At 36.3% G+C, this 16,166-nt stretch overlaps 1 protein-coding gene across 3 annotated transcripts in view; it reads left to right on the forward strand.

The window, feature by feature from the left end:
• Positions 1-16,166, forward strand: part of LOC138712484 (eukaryotic translation initiation factor 4 gamma 3-like) — a 291,440-nt gene that overhangs the window by 96,749 nt on the left and 178,525 nt on the right. Inside the window, exon 2 of one of the 3 annotated variants that reach the window (XM_069844354.1) lies at positions 1,219-1,390. The exons of 1 other annotated variant lie outside the window; for it this stretch is intronic. In XM_069844354.1, coding sequence (XP_069700455.1) covers positions 1,354-1,390 — 37 coding nt within the window. In that variant the 5' untranslated portion in view covers positions 1,219-1,353. The remainder of the gene's footprint in view (positions 1-1,218; positions 1,391-16,166) is intronic. One more of the 3 variants, XM_069844355.1, reaches the window with a different exon arrangement.

Genomic DNA, 16,166 nt, shown 5'->3' on the forward strand with positions numbered 1-16,166 from the left:
AAGTTTCCATTGGCGATTGCTGTTTCATATTGGTAGAAATCCGGTGATTTACTCTATTTGCCTTTGATATTACAATACCATCAGAAATTGTCGCATCAACACTTTGTGTTGTTTTTGTGGTCTTCGCTGCTGTTGCCGTATCAGTTTCGATTTGATATTTGTTCTCAATCCGATTTTAGCACCGCTTATAGCGACTGCCTGAGATGACGTGATAACGCGAATGCATGTGATGAATGAAACTGATCGTTCCACATACGAGACCGGTGTAAAAACGAAATGTAATTATGTGAACAGAAACTCACAGTCGAATCGACTGCTCCACAATTCACTAGTAGCGATGCCTTGGAAGATCCGGCCGCAATAGTCCCAATGTAACTAGTTACTTTCTGGCCGTGGTCCAAGGCATCATGGCGGAAGCTCGTTCAACAAACCGTATGACCAGCGCACAACTGCCGTTATATTCTGTCTAATGAAAATTTTGTTGAAATGTGTCTCTCATGACTATCGCGTTAAGTGTCATTGTCGTCAAGCTACTCATATCGACCAAGTGAAACCATGAAAATGAAGTTGCGTCAGTATTGATAAGAAGATGATAAATCCATGACGTACCTATTGTTTAACAACGTACAGATAGCAATACTCTTTACAGAAGCAATACTCTTTAACTATCAGCCTCTTTGTCATAGTCGAGTGTGACGTCATAGCGTTACTGCAGCGCTCATAACTATCACCACTTTGACGTCGTAGTCGAGTGTAACGTCATAGTGCTACTTTTTTATTTTCAATGAGAAGAATACGAACCACGAGCTGCGGCAATAACGCTCATGTCGTGTCACTTCGTCGTGTTTTGATTGACGTTACAGTGCCATAGCTTTTAATAGAAATAACGTAACGTGGATATTGTTTATGCTGTTTTGGTGCTATAGGGCGTAGTTTCCCGTGGAACGAGATTGGCACTTTCACAAATGAACTAAAAGTGATTGAAAGTTTTTATAAAGGGAGTTTTCGTATTTATTAATATGAAGAGTTTGAAGACGTGGTATTTTATTACACGCTTACAAGTAGATAATTCCACATATCGCCGTTAAAATGTCTGTTTAGGCAACAACTCTACTGCTGATATTGCTTACAGACACTGTGCACACATTCCCACTTCAGACACTGAATTTGCTTCAGAGCTGGGGCAGTCCAAGGCCAATATTGTTGTTGATGTTACAGCAGTTTTCACGCGACATAGTGATTAAGGGTGCAAGACAATGCTGACTTGAAGATGGTACTTAATCATATCCAGGCATAATATCCAAAGAGAATACACCACGTTCCGTATTGGTGTTAATCCCCTTCCCCCAGGTGATGGAGGACTCGGGGCAGGTGTACCCTTACCAAGTAGGTAAGATATACATGATACATATTACAGCTCTGGACTTACATTCTGTCGCTTTGTTGTTTTCTCAGTACTCTGTGCAGAAAGGCTTACTCTCTTTTGCATATAATTAATTCCGTCAAATTGTACTATTTTATACAATGCATATTATTGAGACCAGAAGTTTTCTGATCTGTAGACTTGTCTAATATACATTTACCTTAATTTGGATACATACAATCTGAAGGTTTGGAAATATTATTTCCTTCCAAGTAATTTCCACCTCAGTCACTCAGATTAACACACGAAACCTTTGAAAAAAATGTAATGTTCGCCAAATCTTCAGAATAGAAATAACTTAACTGGAATTTAATAAAACACAATTGAATTTGTCTCGATTAAATAAAGAAGAAACAATTCGTCAAAGTTTTAATGTCAGACGTTTACTACAAAGAATTTTACTTTTAAAGGTTAAAATTCATTAGAACAAACTAGCCTATATAGGTAATAAATGCTGTTGAGAAATGACTGTTCGGCCTTAATTCAAATAAACAGCTTAAAATATCTTTCTTTTAGTCGAAACAGCAGGAATAGATTTAAATACTTTAATAGATTACTACATAAGACAAAAAATTAGAAGTTACAGTTCACTTAAGGATTTATTTTACAAGTTTAGGCTGACATGTTTTTGTTACAGAATTTTGTGATGTTAGGTTAATTTACTGCAGGCATTTTAAATCAAAATCTCATTCGGTTTGATGGTGTACGATGTAAATTTGGACTCCTTACACATTGGCAACATCACTTGATGGCAGTTGTGTGCCTCAATTGAGTAGCTTAATTTGAAAAGTCATACAGTGATGGTGAGAAAATTGTCATATTGTACGTATGTAAGCTTGAAGATCACCTGGCTAAAATGAAAATATGGTCGACGTACGTGTTACAAAGATATTAACTTAATTGTATAATCACTTGGAAATGATATGGTTTAGTAATGTGTAAAGTAGAGTAACTTAGTGTTATTATTAAGGAGTCTTCATTTACAGGAAAAAATACCATAATGTAGGCCTAGTGAAAATAATTCATTTCGGTACATGAAATCTGGCGTCTGTTAAAATATGAACGTAATTGTTGCTTTTTATTCCGCCATTTTAATCACTCTTGTTTTGAAGTGATCTTTTTGCATTTAATTCGTTCACATTTACGGCGTAGCTGAAGATTTTGTGCAGTTTTTACCATTATCATACTACGGATTCTTTGCGTAAGAGTGAGATGATATTGCAAACGTTGTGCCCTCATCATTCTGGGCAGAATGTTTCAAGACATCTTCGAGCGTTACGTCATTAACGTTGGAGGTTAAAAGTAGTCGTTATATTCAGAAATCGTGACTATGAAGACTTTCGTCTCTGTATAAAAGGCCATTTCTGGGGTCCTCCCAAGAAAGAAAGCTGGAAGCTTTCGAAATCAGTCGTTTCCCATAATGACATCTAACGCGAATCTTGTTTCCATTTTTTCGTTTTCTTGTACTCGTTGCTGCGATAGTCATTGTTCCAAGAAACTAGTGAGTGCACGGAAATCCCCGACTTCGCGTCGGTGCCTGCACATGCATTGACTTTCCTTGTATATCAGTACGACCGCGTCGGTTATGAGTGTAAAATCTTTGTAAAGTATTATTCACTTCAAGGGATATGAAGTTTGACTAAAGTAGATGAGTTTGTATTTAAGATTTAAAAATGTGTTATAATTGCCACTTTCATACAGTAACCCTAAATTATACATTTACATGTATAGAATGTAACAGTCGGTCTCTTTATAACAACTCGTTCTCTTTCATAATTTTCCTTTCTTTCATCCTTCATTTCTTTGTCTTCTTTTGCTTCCGTCTTTTGTACAGTCTTACATCCCAGTGCGGTGTAGTTAAGGATATGTCTCTGGACCAATACTATACTTGTTTTTTTGAAAGATGAGACATGATAGGAGCGTTGCGATCGGAAAAACAACTGAATGTCACATAGCGTGGTAGGCCTGTTGCTATGGTAACAACGGTTGAGTTGCCAAACGTACCGTTTCCACATAGCGAGTGCATATAGCTCTCTTGGCGACTTTATTGTGCCCACAATATTAGCATTGGTACGTTTTGTGTTTGATTCTCTGTCGATTTTTGTGTTGTTTTCTTACCTTTGCGTCAATTGCCAATTAATGTTTTAACGTCAGCCATCTTAACGTCAATTGCTAACTTCCATCAGCTGGCAGCATGGTAGTCCATATTGGCAACATAGCACTGTAGTTCCAAGCTCGGCCGCTTAACTGTCATGTCCCATCTTTCAAAAAAACAAGTATAGACTCTCATAGTGCGAGCCTCTTACCTGGTTGCAGAATTGCGCTCTCTTTTACTATATTTAGACGACATTAAGATATATGGATCATATGAGGAAACAAAGAGGAAGGCAGCAAATAGGAAAGATAACACTAAATGAATGAATTACTATATTATTTTAATTGAGTCGAATTTGAATTTTTATTTCTCTTAATGGCATTTCAGTATCTTCTTTCTGAGCATCGATTCGTTGAACAGCGTCACAACAGGCGAGGTGCGTTTGAAAAGTTCTTGACCAGACACATAGATGGTATTGAAAACGTGTCAACAATGTCACCATTGCTAACGGCCATTTTAAATTAGTTCAAATACAGAAATTCCTAATTTGTTGACTATATTTTATGTAGTTTAATTTTGAAGTTAATGCGCCGAACAGATCTTCAAAAGTGAAAAATATCAAGTTTCGTGCTTTCATTAAATATTTCCTAAAAAAGGGTGCAACAAATTAAAGCTGACATGGATCATACGCTGAGGGAATGAATTTGTTCCAGCGTCTTCGACTGTGAAAAAATGGGCGGCACTATTTCAATATGGTCGAGAGTGTGTGGAAGACGACCCCCGCAATGGACATCTAGTAACATCAATAAGTGAAGAAATCGTAGAAAAAACCCACGATGTGTTCTTGAATAGCCATCGACTGAAAGTGCGAGAAATTAGCGAGGTTATGCGATCTCAACTGAACGGGTGGGCTGCATCTTAGTCAATGTCTTGAGCATGTCCATGGTTTCCGCAAGTTGAGTTCCGCGTTTATTAACACCGGAGCAAAGGAACGTCCGATGTAAAATTTCGAGGGATTGTCTGGCTCGATCGAGAAAAATACATGCTATTTTATGAGAGTGTGTGTGCCCGCCACTGATGAAATCTGGATCCATTACTTACAAGGGTTCTTAACCTTTTTTGGCCAAGATCCAAAGTTAATTTGGCGATAAACTTGCGTGACCTATGGGCCTATTTTGAAGTTAAACTATGCTATTGTAATAAAAAGAAGTAAATAAGTGTAGCAATTATTAATACAGAGTTGTAATATTTCATAATAAGCAATAATTATAAAATATAATCATCGCAAGTACTTTAATTAACATTTCTTTAATTTTATTTTTTTCGGGAAGCTACGGCAACTCATCCCAAAAGCCACGGCACCCTTCTTTGGGTCGCGACCCCTAGTTTAAGAACCCCTGCACTACTACATCCCAGAGAAAAAGAGCAGTCGAAACAATGGAAGCACAGTGATTTTTCGCCTCCAAAGAAAGCAAAAGCTGTTCAATTGGCTGGGAAAGTCATGACGCTCGTGTTCTTGGATTCTAAGGGGATGATCATGATTGACTATCTACCAAAGGGAAGAAACAGTAACCGGGGAATATTATTCAACTCTCCTGCAGCAACTGAAAGGGAAAATTTGCGAAAAGATGCCGGGTATAGCCAAGAAGAAAGTGTTCCATCACAACAATGCACCTGCTCAGAGGTCTGGAATCGCGGTTGCTAAACTACATGAACTATGGTTCGAATTGTTGCCGCATCTACGCTACTCTTTCTTTCCACAAAGCTCAAAACTCAATTGATATTTTAATTGCATAATATGGCTTTGGCAACAGCTGATTCTGTACATATTTAGGGTTTATTCATAATTTTATTGTAAAAATGAACTCCCCCCTCCCTTCTTATATTTCGTTACATATTTATTTCTGTCGGGGTTAAATGTATGTTGCATGGTTTGAAGGCAGTATTCAGAATGTAAAATTTGTAGATATAAACTGCCAACACCTATAGGCTAAATTTTATCACGTACCGCCACTTAGTAAGAGACTAAAGACAAACATCCATTACAGTGGAACGGAAATGATCGTCCACTCCGGGAATCGAACGACGTGCTGTTTAATTGGGAAGCACTCGGGCTATCTGTATAGCCATTGTGGCGGGCCAAAATTATGCATATGAATAGTAAATTCAACTATTGGCAGCTCATTAAAAAACATTCTCTTTAATTTTGTGTAAAAGTGAATAAGTGTGTCATTTTCTTCTACATAATATTACCATTGTTTGGTATTTATCGTTATGAACAAGTTTAGATTTGTACTCTATTATTTAATAGCACACACTGTTTTGCTACTTCCATACGTAGTTATTCCAGGAAACGCAAGATTTTTTTTTACAGTGGACCATGACTTGCACTTCGAAGTAGCTTCTTGTTTTACCTAGACCAAAGTCACTATTGTACAGTCTATTCCAATAATGTATCCACTTTTTACATTACATTAAGAATTTCATCTACCCACTGCTATGACAGTATATAGTTCGAGCGTTGAAGGCTTTGTGTTAAATGTACATTTTGTTTATACATCTCAATACTTGTAATGCCAAGTGGTGTTGTCACATTTTCACTGCAAAGATTATTCCTTGTTATTATTATTTTTATAGCGACATCAGTACGTTGATTTGCACCACCCCGTCCACAGTGAATAAATTTTAAGCTATAAGAGTACTTTTAATTAAAATAACTTTTTGTCGTCATCAATCAATTCCAGATAATACAACATTGGTTCCTACTCCATATGGAGTTGATATGAGAACGTCAATTACGATTGTTAACGCATCATTGGTTATCGCTTCTTGTGGTTGGAGCGGCTTTTGAGAAGGCTTAATAAACTCTTTTTGAAGCGCTCGCTTTGACACCGTCTGGGTATTAAATGGACGCTCGAACTGTACAAGGCACAGGGATAATCATTCCTGTTAGCAGTGGCGTGCCGCTGCGCCTGTTAAATGTTGGCATATATTGCAAACGAGTTCTGATTTGTGACGACGACGACGCAGCTGCTACTCTACCATGAACACCATTGAAAACCGGAATATACAATACAGACAAGTCAAGCAGTATGTGCACGGGTATGGGGTGGGGGGGGGGATAAAATGCGTAGTTTCGTTGTGAATACCACTAAAGAACGAGATGGCATTAATGGAATCCAGTGCACAATTTAATATATTAAATCCTGTATTAAAATGGACACTTCGCAACTATAAATGGATTTGAGTATTCATAAATGTTTTGATCTCCCGTAATGAGTTCGCAGTGTTTTTATGTTGAAATGCGGAAACCATTTCGTACTTAGTCTTCCACAGAAGAATAATAGCTCGAAACATTCCCATACAGTGACGAATAGTTATTTATTTCCCCCCTATTGTTTCGAAATCTAATTTTCATACCTGTGTGATTTCTTAATTTCTTATAGTTAATACATTTCGTGTTCTTCAAAAGTATTCAGGATTCATTCTTTAAGATCTTACTTGTCCCTTTCATCACAGCTTTTACTTTAAAATGACGAATTGGTTATATCACTCCTTTTTTTTTTAATGAAGTCAATTAGATGTCTTTTTCCTCAACCCCTTCTACTTACTGACTTACTGCTGTTGCTGTTGTGTTCATCCAAGTTTCGCATAGTTTCAAAGCCTTTTACGTTTTTTCGTCCTCATAGAGAATGTGAACCACCACCAAACATCAACTAAAAGTTAATCCCTGGTCATGTCAGTATGTGTCACAAGACCAGTTCTTGAAACAACAAGACAGATATTAGATCGAGGGACCGTTCAGTTGCTAATAGCTTAGAAAAGGATCCTTTGTAATCCATGAAGAGGTGCACTGCGTTGCGTCTGAAGGCGGCGGAATTAGAAGAGCGAACATCGTGGCTCTAGACAAGACTAATAGTAAAGGTTTTATACTGGACCCAACTGTGAGATTTGAGATGAGCCAGACCCAACCATCTGAGGTCAGCAAAGAAAAACAATAAATTTATGAGCCTATTCCGTATTTTCGAGAAAAATACCAGGTGGAAGGCACCTGGGAAGTGCATGGTTTAATGATCGGAGCGAGGGGTACCATCCCACAATTAACTGTTAACACTCTTAAAGAATTTGAAATCCATGACCTCATTCCTAAAATAATCACTTCAATCACTTCAAGGATCTGTGGCAATCCTGAAAAGCCATTTATACCGAAGACTATAGTTCCCCCCCCCCTTTTTTTTCGTTAGTGTGTGATTGCAATAAATATATGTATAATTTATATTATTTCTAAAATTCATTTTCATTCACGTATATTTGACTCGTCTACTTGCTGTAATCAGTTATTCTTGTATACATAATGTTCTGTGTTCTTGGCAATCTAGGATGTCTGGGCAGACGATTTTTTCAAAATGAATTATACTAGTGGCTTGTGCAGCAAATGCTGCTAAGTTCATTAGACGTTCAAATAAACGTTTTTAAGATTTATTTTCAATGAAGAATACCAGACATTCTGAAAGTTATTTGCTTCCGTAATAGTGAAAGATATTCTCTCTCGAGCCAGCACTGAAGAGAACCACGCATATAAATATCTACACCTCACCGCCATTAAATATATATAAATATATGATTAATAACTATAAAATATTTGATTTTTAATAATATTATTTTACCTAAGTTTTACAGCATTCAGTAACATATACTATATATACTATATAGCCGCCACTCAGTAAAATATATAAATCAAAATCTAATTTAAGTTATTCTCTACATCTACTTATATAATCCCAAAACGTTTCACTTTCATATCATCAATATAGCATTAATAGGCCTATGTATAATTAATGAAAAATAGTCACGTCATGGCAGTAACTACAATAATATTTCATTTCTAATATTAATGTCATCAAACCACCTCAAGTTTTGTAGTTTTTAATATCCAATACACAGCTGTACCCAGAAAATTACACACCACAGAATCGAATGTGTAAATTATTTTTAGTGAGTTAAGTTTTTAATAACCAATTTAATTTGAGCTCTAAATATGTCGGCATTCTTGCAGATCATGGCCTTCGTGTAATATTGTTTACTGTAGTGTGTGTTTTGTTTTATTCTGAAATGCAACACGGCCGACTTGATGCTCGCTTCGCTTCTCCTGAATGCAATTGGCTAGTTCTCAAAACTGACGACAGATGGATTTTGGAAAATAGGAAAATTATGTAGGAAAATTGACATTTCACTGAAAAGTACTATCCGAAAAACTTTGAGTTCCAAGCTTCAAAATGAGGGGCCATTTATTAAAATCCGTTCAGCCGTTTTCCCGTAATTTCCATTACCAGTTCAAATTATATATATAGATATGCTCCCCATTCCTGCGAGAAATCTAATTCTGTTCCGCTCAATTTTTAGCCAGAAACGTTACCATTTGGGTCACAAAGGTTGCGGAGGCATTTACTCGACTTCACTGCCCTATAGGCGTATACAGTATATGTAGTATGTAAGGAATGTCAGCGAGAAAGGTTCCTATCCAAGTCGCCTGAGATTTGTTCACGCATTTCCATGGATAAGGAAGTTATTTTAAAATCACATTGTGGAAATAGTTGTCCTTGTATTAATCTTGTAGGGTTTGCTCTGCCTTAGATAACGCATTTTGTCAATGACATTTTAAAGGAGTGTACGTGTAATCATTCCCGAGTTATTGAAGCAATGCAGATAACTGCTAAAGTGCAGGATAACCAAGCTGAGAAGCCTGTTGAGATGTACTGAATATCTTACTAGGCTTTCCTTAGCTCTGTATTTCATTTTGTTTATACATGTTCTAGAATGCTCTAAATTTCAACCGCGTTATATTGCTGCAGGTTTAGATTTTTTTTTATTTAATTTAAATAAACATTTGGAACGCATATAGTAGCAATGTAGTAGCTTCCGTAAGACATTCCTTGATTTCCGAATCGGTATCACTAAAAGTATGTACGTTTAATTCATATCTCGTACCTATTTAATAATGCACCAAGTCATGGGGAAGAATTACGTAAAATAAGTTAATGTTAAATTGATAGACTTTTCAATTAAATAGAAACAGTCGGGTTAACATACACTCTCTCACCCTCACTGCTGGCTCCGTCTCAGCCCCATGTATGCCAACAAGGTGAGGTACGGAATGAACAGAGTGGGACCTAACCGTCAGAGGGCTATTAAGGTGCATCTACAGGGTTCAACGCTACTTTCAACTTACGCATTCAAGCAATGTATGCAAGATTGATATTCAGTATATGTGTGTGTGTATCTAATGCTCTGGATTTAACAATGAAGTCATCATCCTTCTTGCTTCCCAATATTTTGATGGAAGGTCCACAAATATCCTAAGAGTTTCACAATTAGCCAGGTGCTCCATCTCCATGTCCTCTTCTCTGGTGCACAGTAAGCATTTAGGTGAATTCAGTACTCCAATACGATGGAGGTGTTTACTGAGGCAATCATGACCAGTAATCAATCTAAACATGGCCACGGCAGATTTTCGAGGTAGATCAGGAATTAGTTTTGGATCTTTGAATGATTCTTTCAATTTTGAATTTTGATGTTTTGCCTGTTCGCTGTAACTTATTATTTTTATGACTCGCTTTATTGATTCATATGGGAACTTGAACTTTGTTTTTAAGTTGATATAAGTTCCTTTATTTGCTAACATATCTGCTTTCTCGTTACCGTTCAGTCCGCAGTGGGCCGGGATCCATTGGAAGACCACTTTTTTATGTACGTGGTGAAGATGACGTTCAAAACGGCATATCATGTAGACACAAAGAGTGCTGCTATTCATAGACATTTCGCAGCACGCGCTACGAGCGTACTAAGCTAGCCCCGGCTATACACTTGTTACTAATACAGAATTCATATCATATACTATCGCTAACACTGGTTTATGAATACGAAAGACGCTGATCATCCACCGGAAGCCCGCGCTAAAAATGTCTATGAATACGGCCCATAATCTTCATGCATCTTAATTGAACGCGCGTTATAATCTTAATTCTCTCAATATTCTTCCCAGATAGCATGTGTACGCGCATGGAAAATTGAACCATGTAGATGCAGTTTTACTGATGCGTAATATGCAGTACATAATATAACTTATTGATAAAAAAACGTGGACTTATTGTACGAATACTGGAATATTGGAATACGATTATGTAATAAGCAATCATAGTTGACATTTTCATGTGTTTAAACGGCGGAAAGTGTCATTTCGTAATAATTTCGATATTGAGATAGTATAGACTCGCTGAGAAGTTTCCTTGTGAAGAAAGTGATAGTATAGACTCGCTGAGAAGTTATCTTGTGAAGAAAGTGTACTAGGGCCGGTATGTCATTGAGCTTAGTGTTCGAATAATTTCTTTTTTTTGATTTACATAATATATACTTTGGGCTTCGAGTACAAAGTAAGTGGTTTTAAGTCTTCCGATATTTGTCGGTAAGTTTGGAAGCTTGAAGGTTTTTTTAACCAGGATAGTAAGATTCCTATTGTAAAATTGTAAACTTTTTTTTTATTCACTTACGTTTTGTATTTTCTGGTGTAATTTTTTAAGTACGGTAAAATCGATTTATTTACATAATAATTGCTTTCATGCAGAGTCCACACCTGTGGAGTAACGGTCAGCGCGTCTAGCTGCGAAACCAGGTGGCCCGGGTTCGAATCCGGGTCGGGGCAAGTTACCTGGTTGAGGTTTTTTCCGGGGTTTTCCCTCAACCCAATGCGAGCAAATGCTGGGTAAATTTCGGTAGTGGATCCCGGACTCATTTCACTAGCATTATCATCTACATTTCATTCAGACGCTAAATGACCTAGATGTTGATACAGCATCGTAAAATAACCCAATAAAAAAAAAAAAAAACTTTCGTGCAGACACAAAACGTTTGCGACTTTCGACGTTACTGTATGCCCAGCAAAACTGCCTCTAAACAATTTAAGGAGAGTCGGAATTGATGAAAAGTAGGTACAAGGCTGTCTGTATTGTGCTCCCACTTTCTTTGATAAGTTGCTATGGGTGTTAAAGGGATATTCCTCTGTTTTCTTTTTTTAACTAATGGCGGGTGCTTGACTTCCGTCATTCACCCATGTGACCAATTTGCCGACAGTTATTGCCCAGGGCGCGCTATTGGCGGCTGGTCTTCGCTACACCCGTTATGAAATGAGATAATGAAGATTTGTTGCGATGCCGCAGGGGGAACAGGAGCTCCCGGAGAAAATCCTGTGTTACCTGGACCACGGGCTTGCCCAACACAAGTTATAAATCGGGGATCGAACCCGGGTCCAGCGATATAGCTACTAGACACCGTGGCGGCGGATATTTCTCTGTAGAATTCAGATTGCCGTATTAATCGGAAATATTACGTATTTAGCATAGGGTGTACAATTTATTTGATCTTTGATTTACAAGAGATTGAAGTAGATGGATGCCTTTATACATTTACTTCATCCGATAAACCAACTCATTATGGGCTTCCTTTAAGGGCTAAAACAAATAATTTTTCAGAGACGAAAAATGTAGAGACGAGAGCTGCGTAAGTAATGGGAGTTGTGCTGCACGTTTTATTCTGTTATTAGGAAGTCATGATTACGTAGTTGTGTATTTGCGTTGAAACGTGTCCGCTAGTAGTAGAAATAGGTCACTGGAGGACTCCGTGAGGAAAGAATGGGGTCAATAGACCTGTCGTCCACTATACAGTCTCTTCTGTAGACATAACGAAATTGTTGCAGTCCAGTGATCATCAAAGAAATATTTGAATAACATCCTTGCGAACTTAGAAATGATTGTTATTGTTTTTCAATTTCGAAAGAGTCTGAACCAGTTGGATAACTTCGCCGTCTGAACGTGATAATCTTGGTTACAAATAACGTAGCTCAAGACTTGGCGGTATGAACAGTTAACTTGTGATTTATACTTTCGGTTTTCATGAGTAAATAAAAAAAAATCTGCGCCTCACGAATTGTGCAGTTTCGCCTTTCACATCTGGTGAAGGGAGAAAGGGTAAGACAATTATAATAAATACATTAATGACGTATAGAAGCAACAATACTTTTAACCACGGAAACAGGTGATTTCTAAGAATATTCCGAGCAAAACTATTCCTATTTAGCTAGCTTTAATTGCTGTAGCCAACTGTGCCAGTATTCTTAAATTAACTCGGCACCGTGTGTGTATCAGCAATGTGGTCGTGAAATTATTATAAACAATTGTGTTTCTATTTGGAATGTGAGGGGGGCGTGTCATGTGATCTTTCAGAACAGTATGGAGAAGGTGAATGTGGATATTAAATCCAGAAAGGCGGATTAAACACATTGTTCACCATCGCATCTTTTAACACGAATCTTAGTTTGCGTAATAGCAAGAGCAAGTTCTCGCAATAGGAGAGTACAATTTCTCGAAAATTTGGTATGATTTTTCAACGCAAGCGGTGCAATCCGAAAAGATTGTTACGTTTTATGCAAGCTACAGAACATATTGGCTTATTGGACCATTTAGTATCTTTCTACTTACACGTTATAAAACTTCTAACACAAAATGTAACAATTCAGATTAAAACTACATTGTGACATGACACGTTTTACGCTTTCAGTAAGTCCTTTCTTTTTTGTAACACATTTTCATTTCTAATTTTATTTTATTGAATTCTCGTTCAAAGTAATTGAATTGACTGTGCAGCTAAATAAGGGGAACTTTAATTTTTCTGCATTGCCCGTAATAGTACATTATGCAACGAGCCTATAATGATAGTAATTAAGAAGCGAGTATGGATGTTTATGAAACTCGCTTGCGCTCGTTTCATAATTTTCATACGAGCTTCTTAATTACCATTATAGGCGAGTTTCATACGACTTTTTATGCTCGACCATATTTCTAACTTGAAATTATTCATTTTATTTGTATCTAACTGACCTTGAGCAATACCTCGTAAATTGTGAGATGTGCGCAGACGCGAAAGTATTGATTTTTTCCGAGGAACAGATGTCAACATTGACCTTGATAGCCTATAAGAACCTACAGAGCAAACTAAATATTAACTTTGATATAACATTGAAATTAAATTAGACATTGAAAAACGAGATGACAAATTGAATTTATTTGAATATTATTTACAATTAATGCTAATTATTATAGTAACAGAACATAACCTTCTGCGACAGTATTGGATTTCCAGCCTCCGTGACTTTTCGCTAATTCTCTTTCGATTGCATATCCGAGAATAATCGATACTTGCGGTTTTATAACGGTACAAAGCTGACTTGTCATTGGCTGAGGTTTTATAACGGTACAAAGCTGACTTGTCATTGGCTGAACACCTGTACTTTAATGAGTAGGTGTACTTTAATGACATGCATTAAAGGACTGCTACCAGGTGTATAATTATTACATTTCGGCATGGTCGAGCATAAAAGCGTTTTCTTTATTATCGCAAGACTTCGTTGATAAATTTTACGGTTTAATTAAATGTAACTTGCACAACTGTACCTTAAATGCCTATTTGTATATTGTATTTACATATTAATGCTTCTGTATTTACTGAAATCTATATATAAATATGATAGCAGCATTGAAAATTATTGATAGGCTATAGGCCTATTTTATAATGGAAATTGAAGTACGGTACATTGGTTGTCAAGTAACAAATAGGCTAGTAGTACAGAAGCAAAATGTTGAAGCGGAAATTGTTCTGCGACTTTTTTTTTTAAGGACATTGGCCGCAGGTACAGATGTACACATACATTTAAGCCTTCACGGCTTAGTGATGGCTTGTGAAGCACTAAATTTTTCTGAAATTTAATTTTGAATTAACTTATTTGAAGTTTTTTAGAGTAATTTGCTACTTATCAGTTTTGTTGATATTTGCAGAGAAATAAAATATTATATATATATATATTTTTTTTTGCCGTAATGACTTATTGCGTTAATTTTACAAAGTCATCATCATCAACAGCATGGCTTAGGCCTTTGGCCTGTTCCGGCTTCAAGTATTGTGCTTAAGTGAAGTATTAAAGTGATATATTATAATTGTGTTGAGTTTTTATAAAATATTAAAATTTACAGCTTAAAATACTATGATATTATTCAGTGTTAATTAAAAATTGATCTCTCCATCGTTTACATGGACGTCCTTGATCTCTTCTGCCCTTGGGATAATAATTCAATAATACTCTTGGGAATAGATCTTGATTCATTCTTTCCACATGTTCCAACCATTTTATCTGATAGTTTTTTATCCTGGAAATGATATCTTCTATCTGCAATTCTCTTCTTATATCCTCACTTCGTCTTTGATCAATAAGCCGATATCCAATTTTTAGGCTATTAATCTCTATGCACGATTTTTTTTTTGGAGGGGGAGGGTTACAGTAATTAAGTTCTCAGACACAGATTCGGTATTCCTTAATCATAGTATGTTATGTAAAATTGGAAAGAACCGCCAGAGGATATTTAAAACAAATCTCCATTGCCCTCCCCCAAATATGACATTCATTTTTACTTTTCAATTATAGAATTACCCTGTGTACAGGGGAAGGTATTTATGGATATTAATTTTATAATTTGTGTTTTTTTTTTTAATAATGGTGTCGGCAGAGATTGTTACAGATTTATTTGTACTCTTGGCGGAGATTAATGGAAATTTTGGAAAATACAGTTATTTTGAAATTGGAGTATTAACTCCGTATGAATATTGCTTTCCAAATAATTAACATTAAAGGTTCGTTGGATTCTGCGGTATGGCCAATAGACAATATTTGTTGGATTGAGACTGTATTTAACACACATTCATTTAAAACAAAAATACTTGCAGCTCTCAAATTAACGCTTTCAAATTATTAGTGAAATGTTGAATTCTCCGTCTTTTGAATTCCCTAATGTAATGAGAACATCTGGAATACCATGTAATGTAGTCTACTTGGATATGTAAGAAATTCAAGTAAAAAAAAAATCCGAAGAAAAACTCATAATATGAAATTCGCTATAAAAAGATATAATAGTAATAATTCGCGAATGTGTTCATATTTCGCTATTAGAACTCTATTTCGCGATTTGTTGCGATTGTGTTTTATCCGCATATTAAATGAGAATTACTTAATTCGTAAAGATTAGTGAAAATCTATTGCATATCTATTATGTCGTGATTTTCGCAATCTCCATAAATACCCGGCCCTGCCTATGTATGTTAACAGCCCGGAAGATACTTGCTCGAAACGCGTCTTCCTTTGCGCATGACGTCACACCCGGAGCATCTGGCAACTGTCTTACGTTGCATTAAGTGGTAGAATTGAGCGGAAGCGTGCATTTAAGACCTAATGGAGTATGGGAAAGCAAAATAGTAAAAGATAATCGATTTTTACATGTTCATTGACATTATTAGAATTGAAATAAATATTAACACAAAATTTTAATTCTGCTGGCCTCTGAAATGATAGACATGCAGTCTTTGGGTTTAATCAGAGAGAAGACTCATTCTGTTCAAATATTAGTACGATATTCTGCTGTAATCATTCATTTACAACATTTTATTTCATAAGGCCAACACACCTCTATTTACATGACACTTTAACAAAATAATATGACTATGTAGTAATTTATATTAACATATTTTACAAAGAACTTTGTCGGCACTTCA

Source organism: Periplaneta americana, chromosome 13 (assembly GCF_040183065.1).
Source record: "Periplaneta americana isolate PAMFEO1 chromosome 13, P.americana_PAMFEO1_priV1, whole genome shotgun sequence".
In the NCBI taxonomy this organism is placed as follows: Eukaryota; Metazoa; Arthropoda; class Insecta; order Blattodea; family Blattidae; genus Periplaneta; species Periplaneta americana.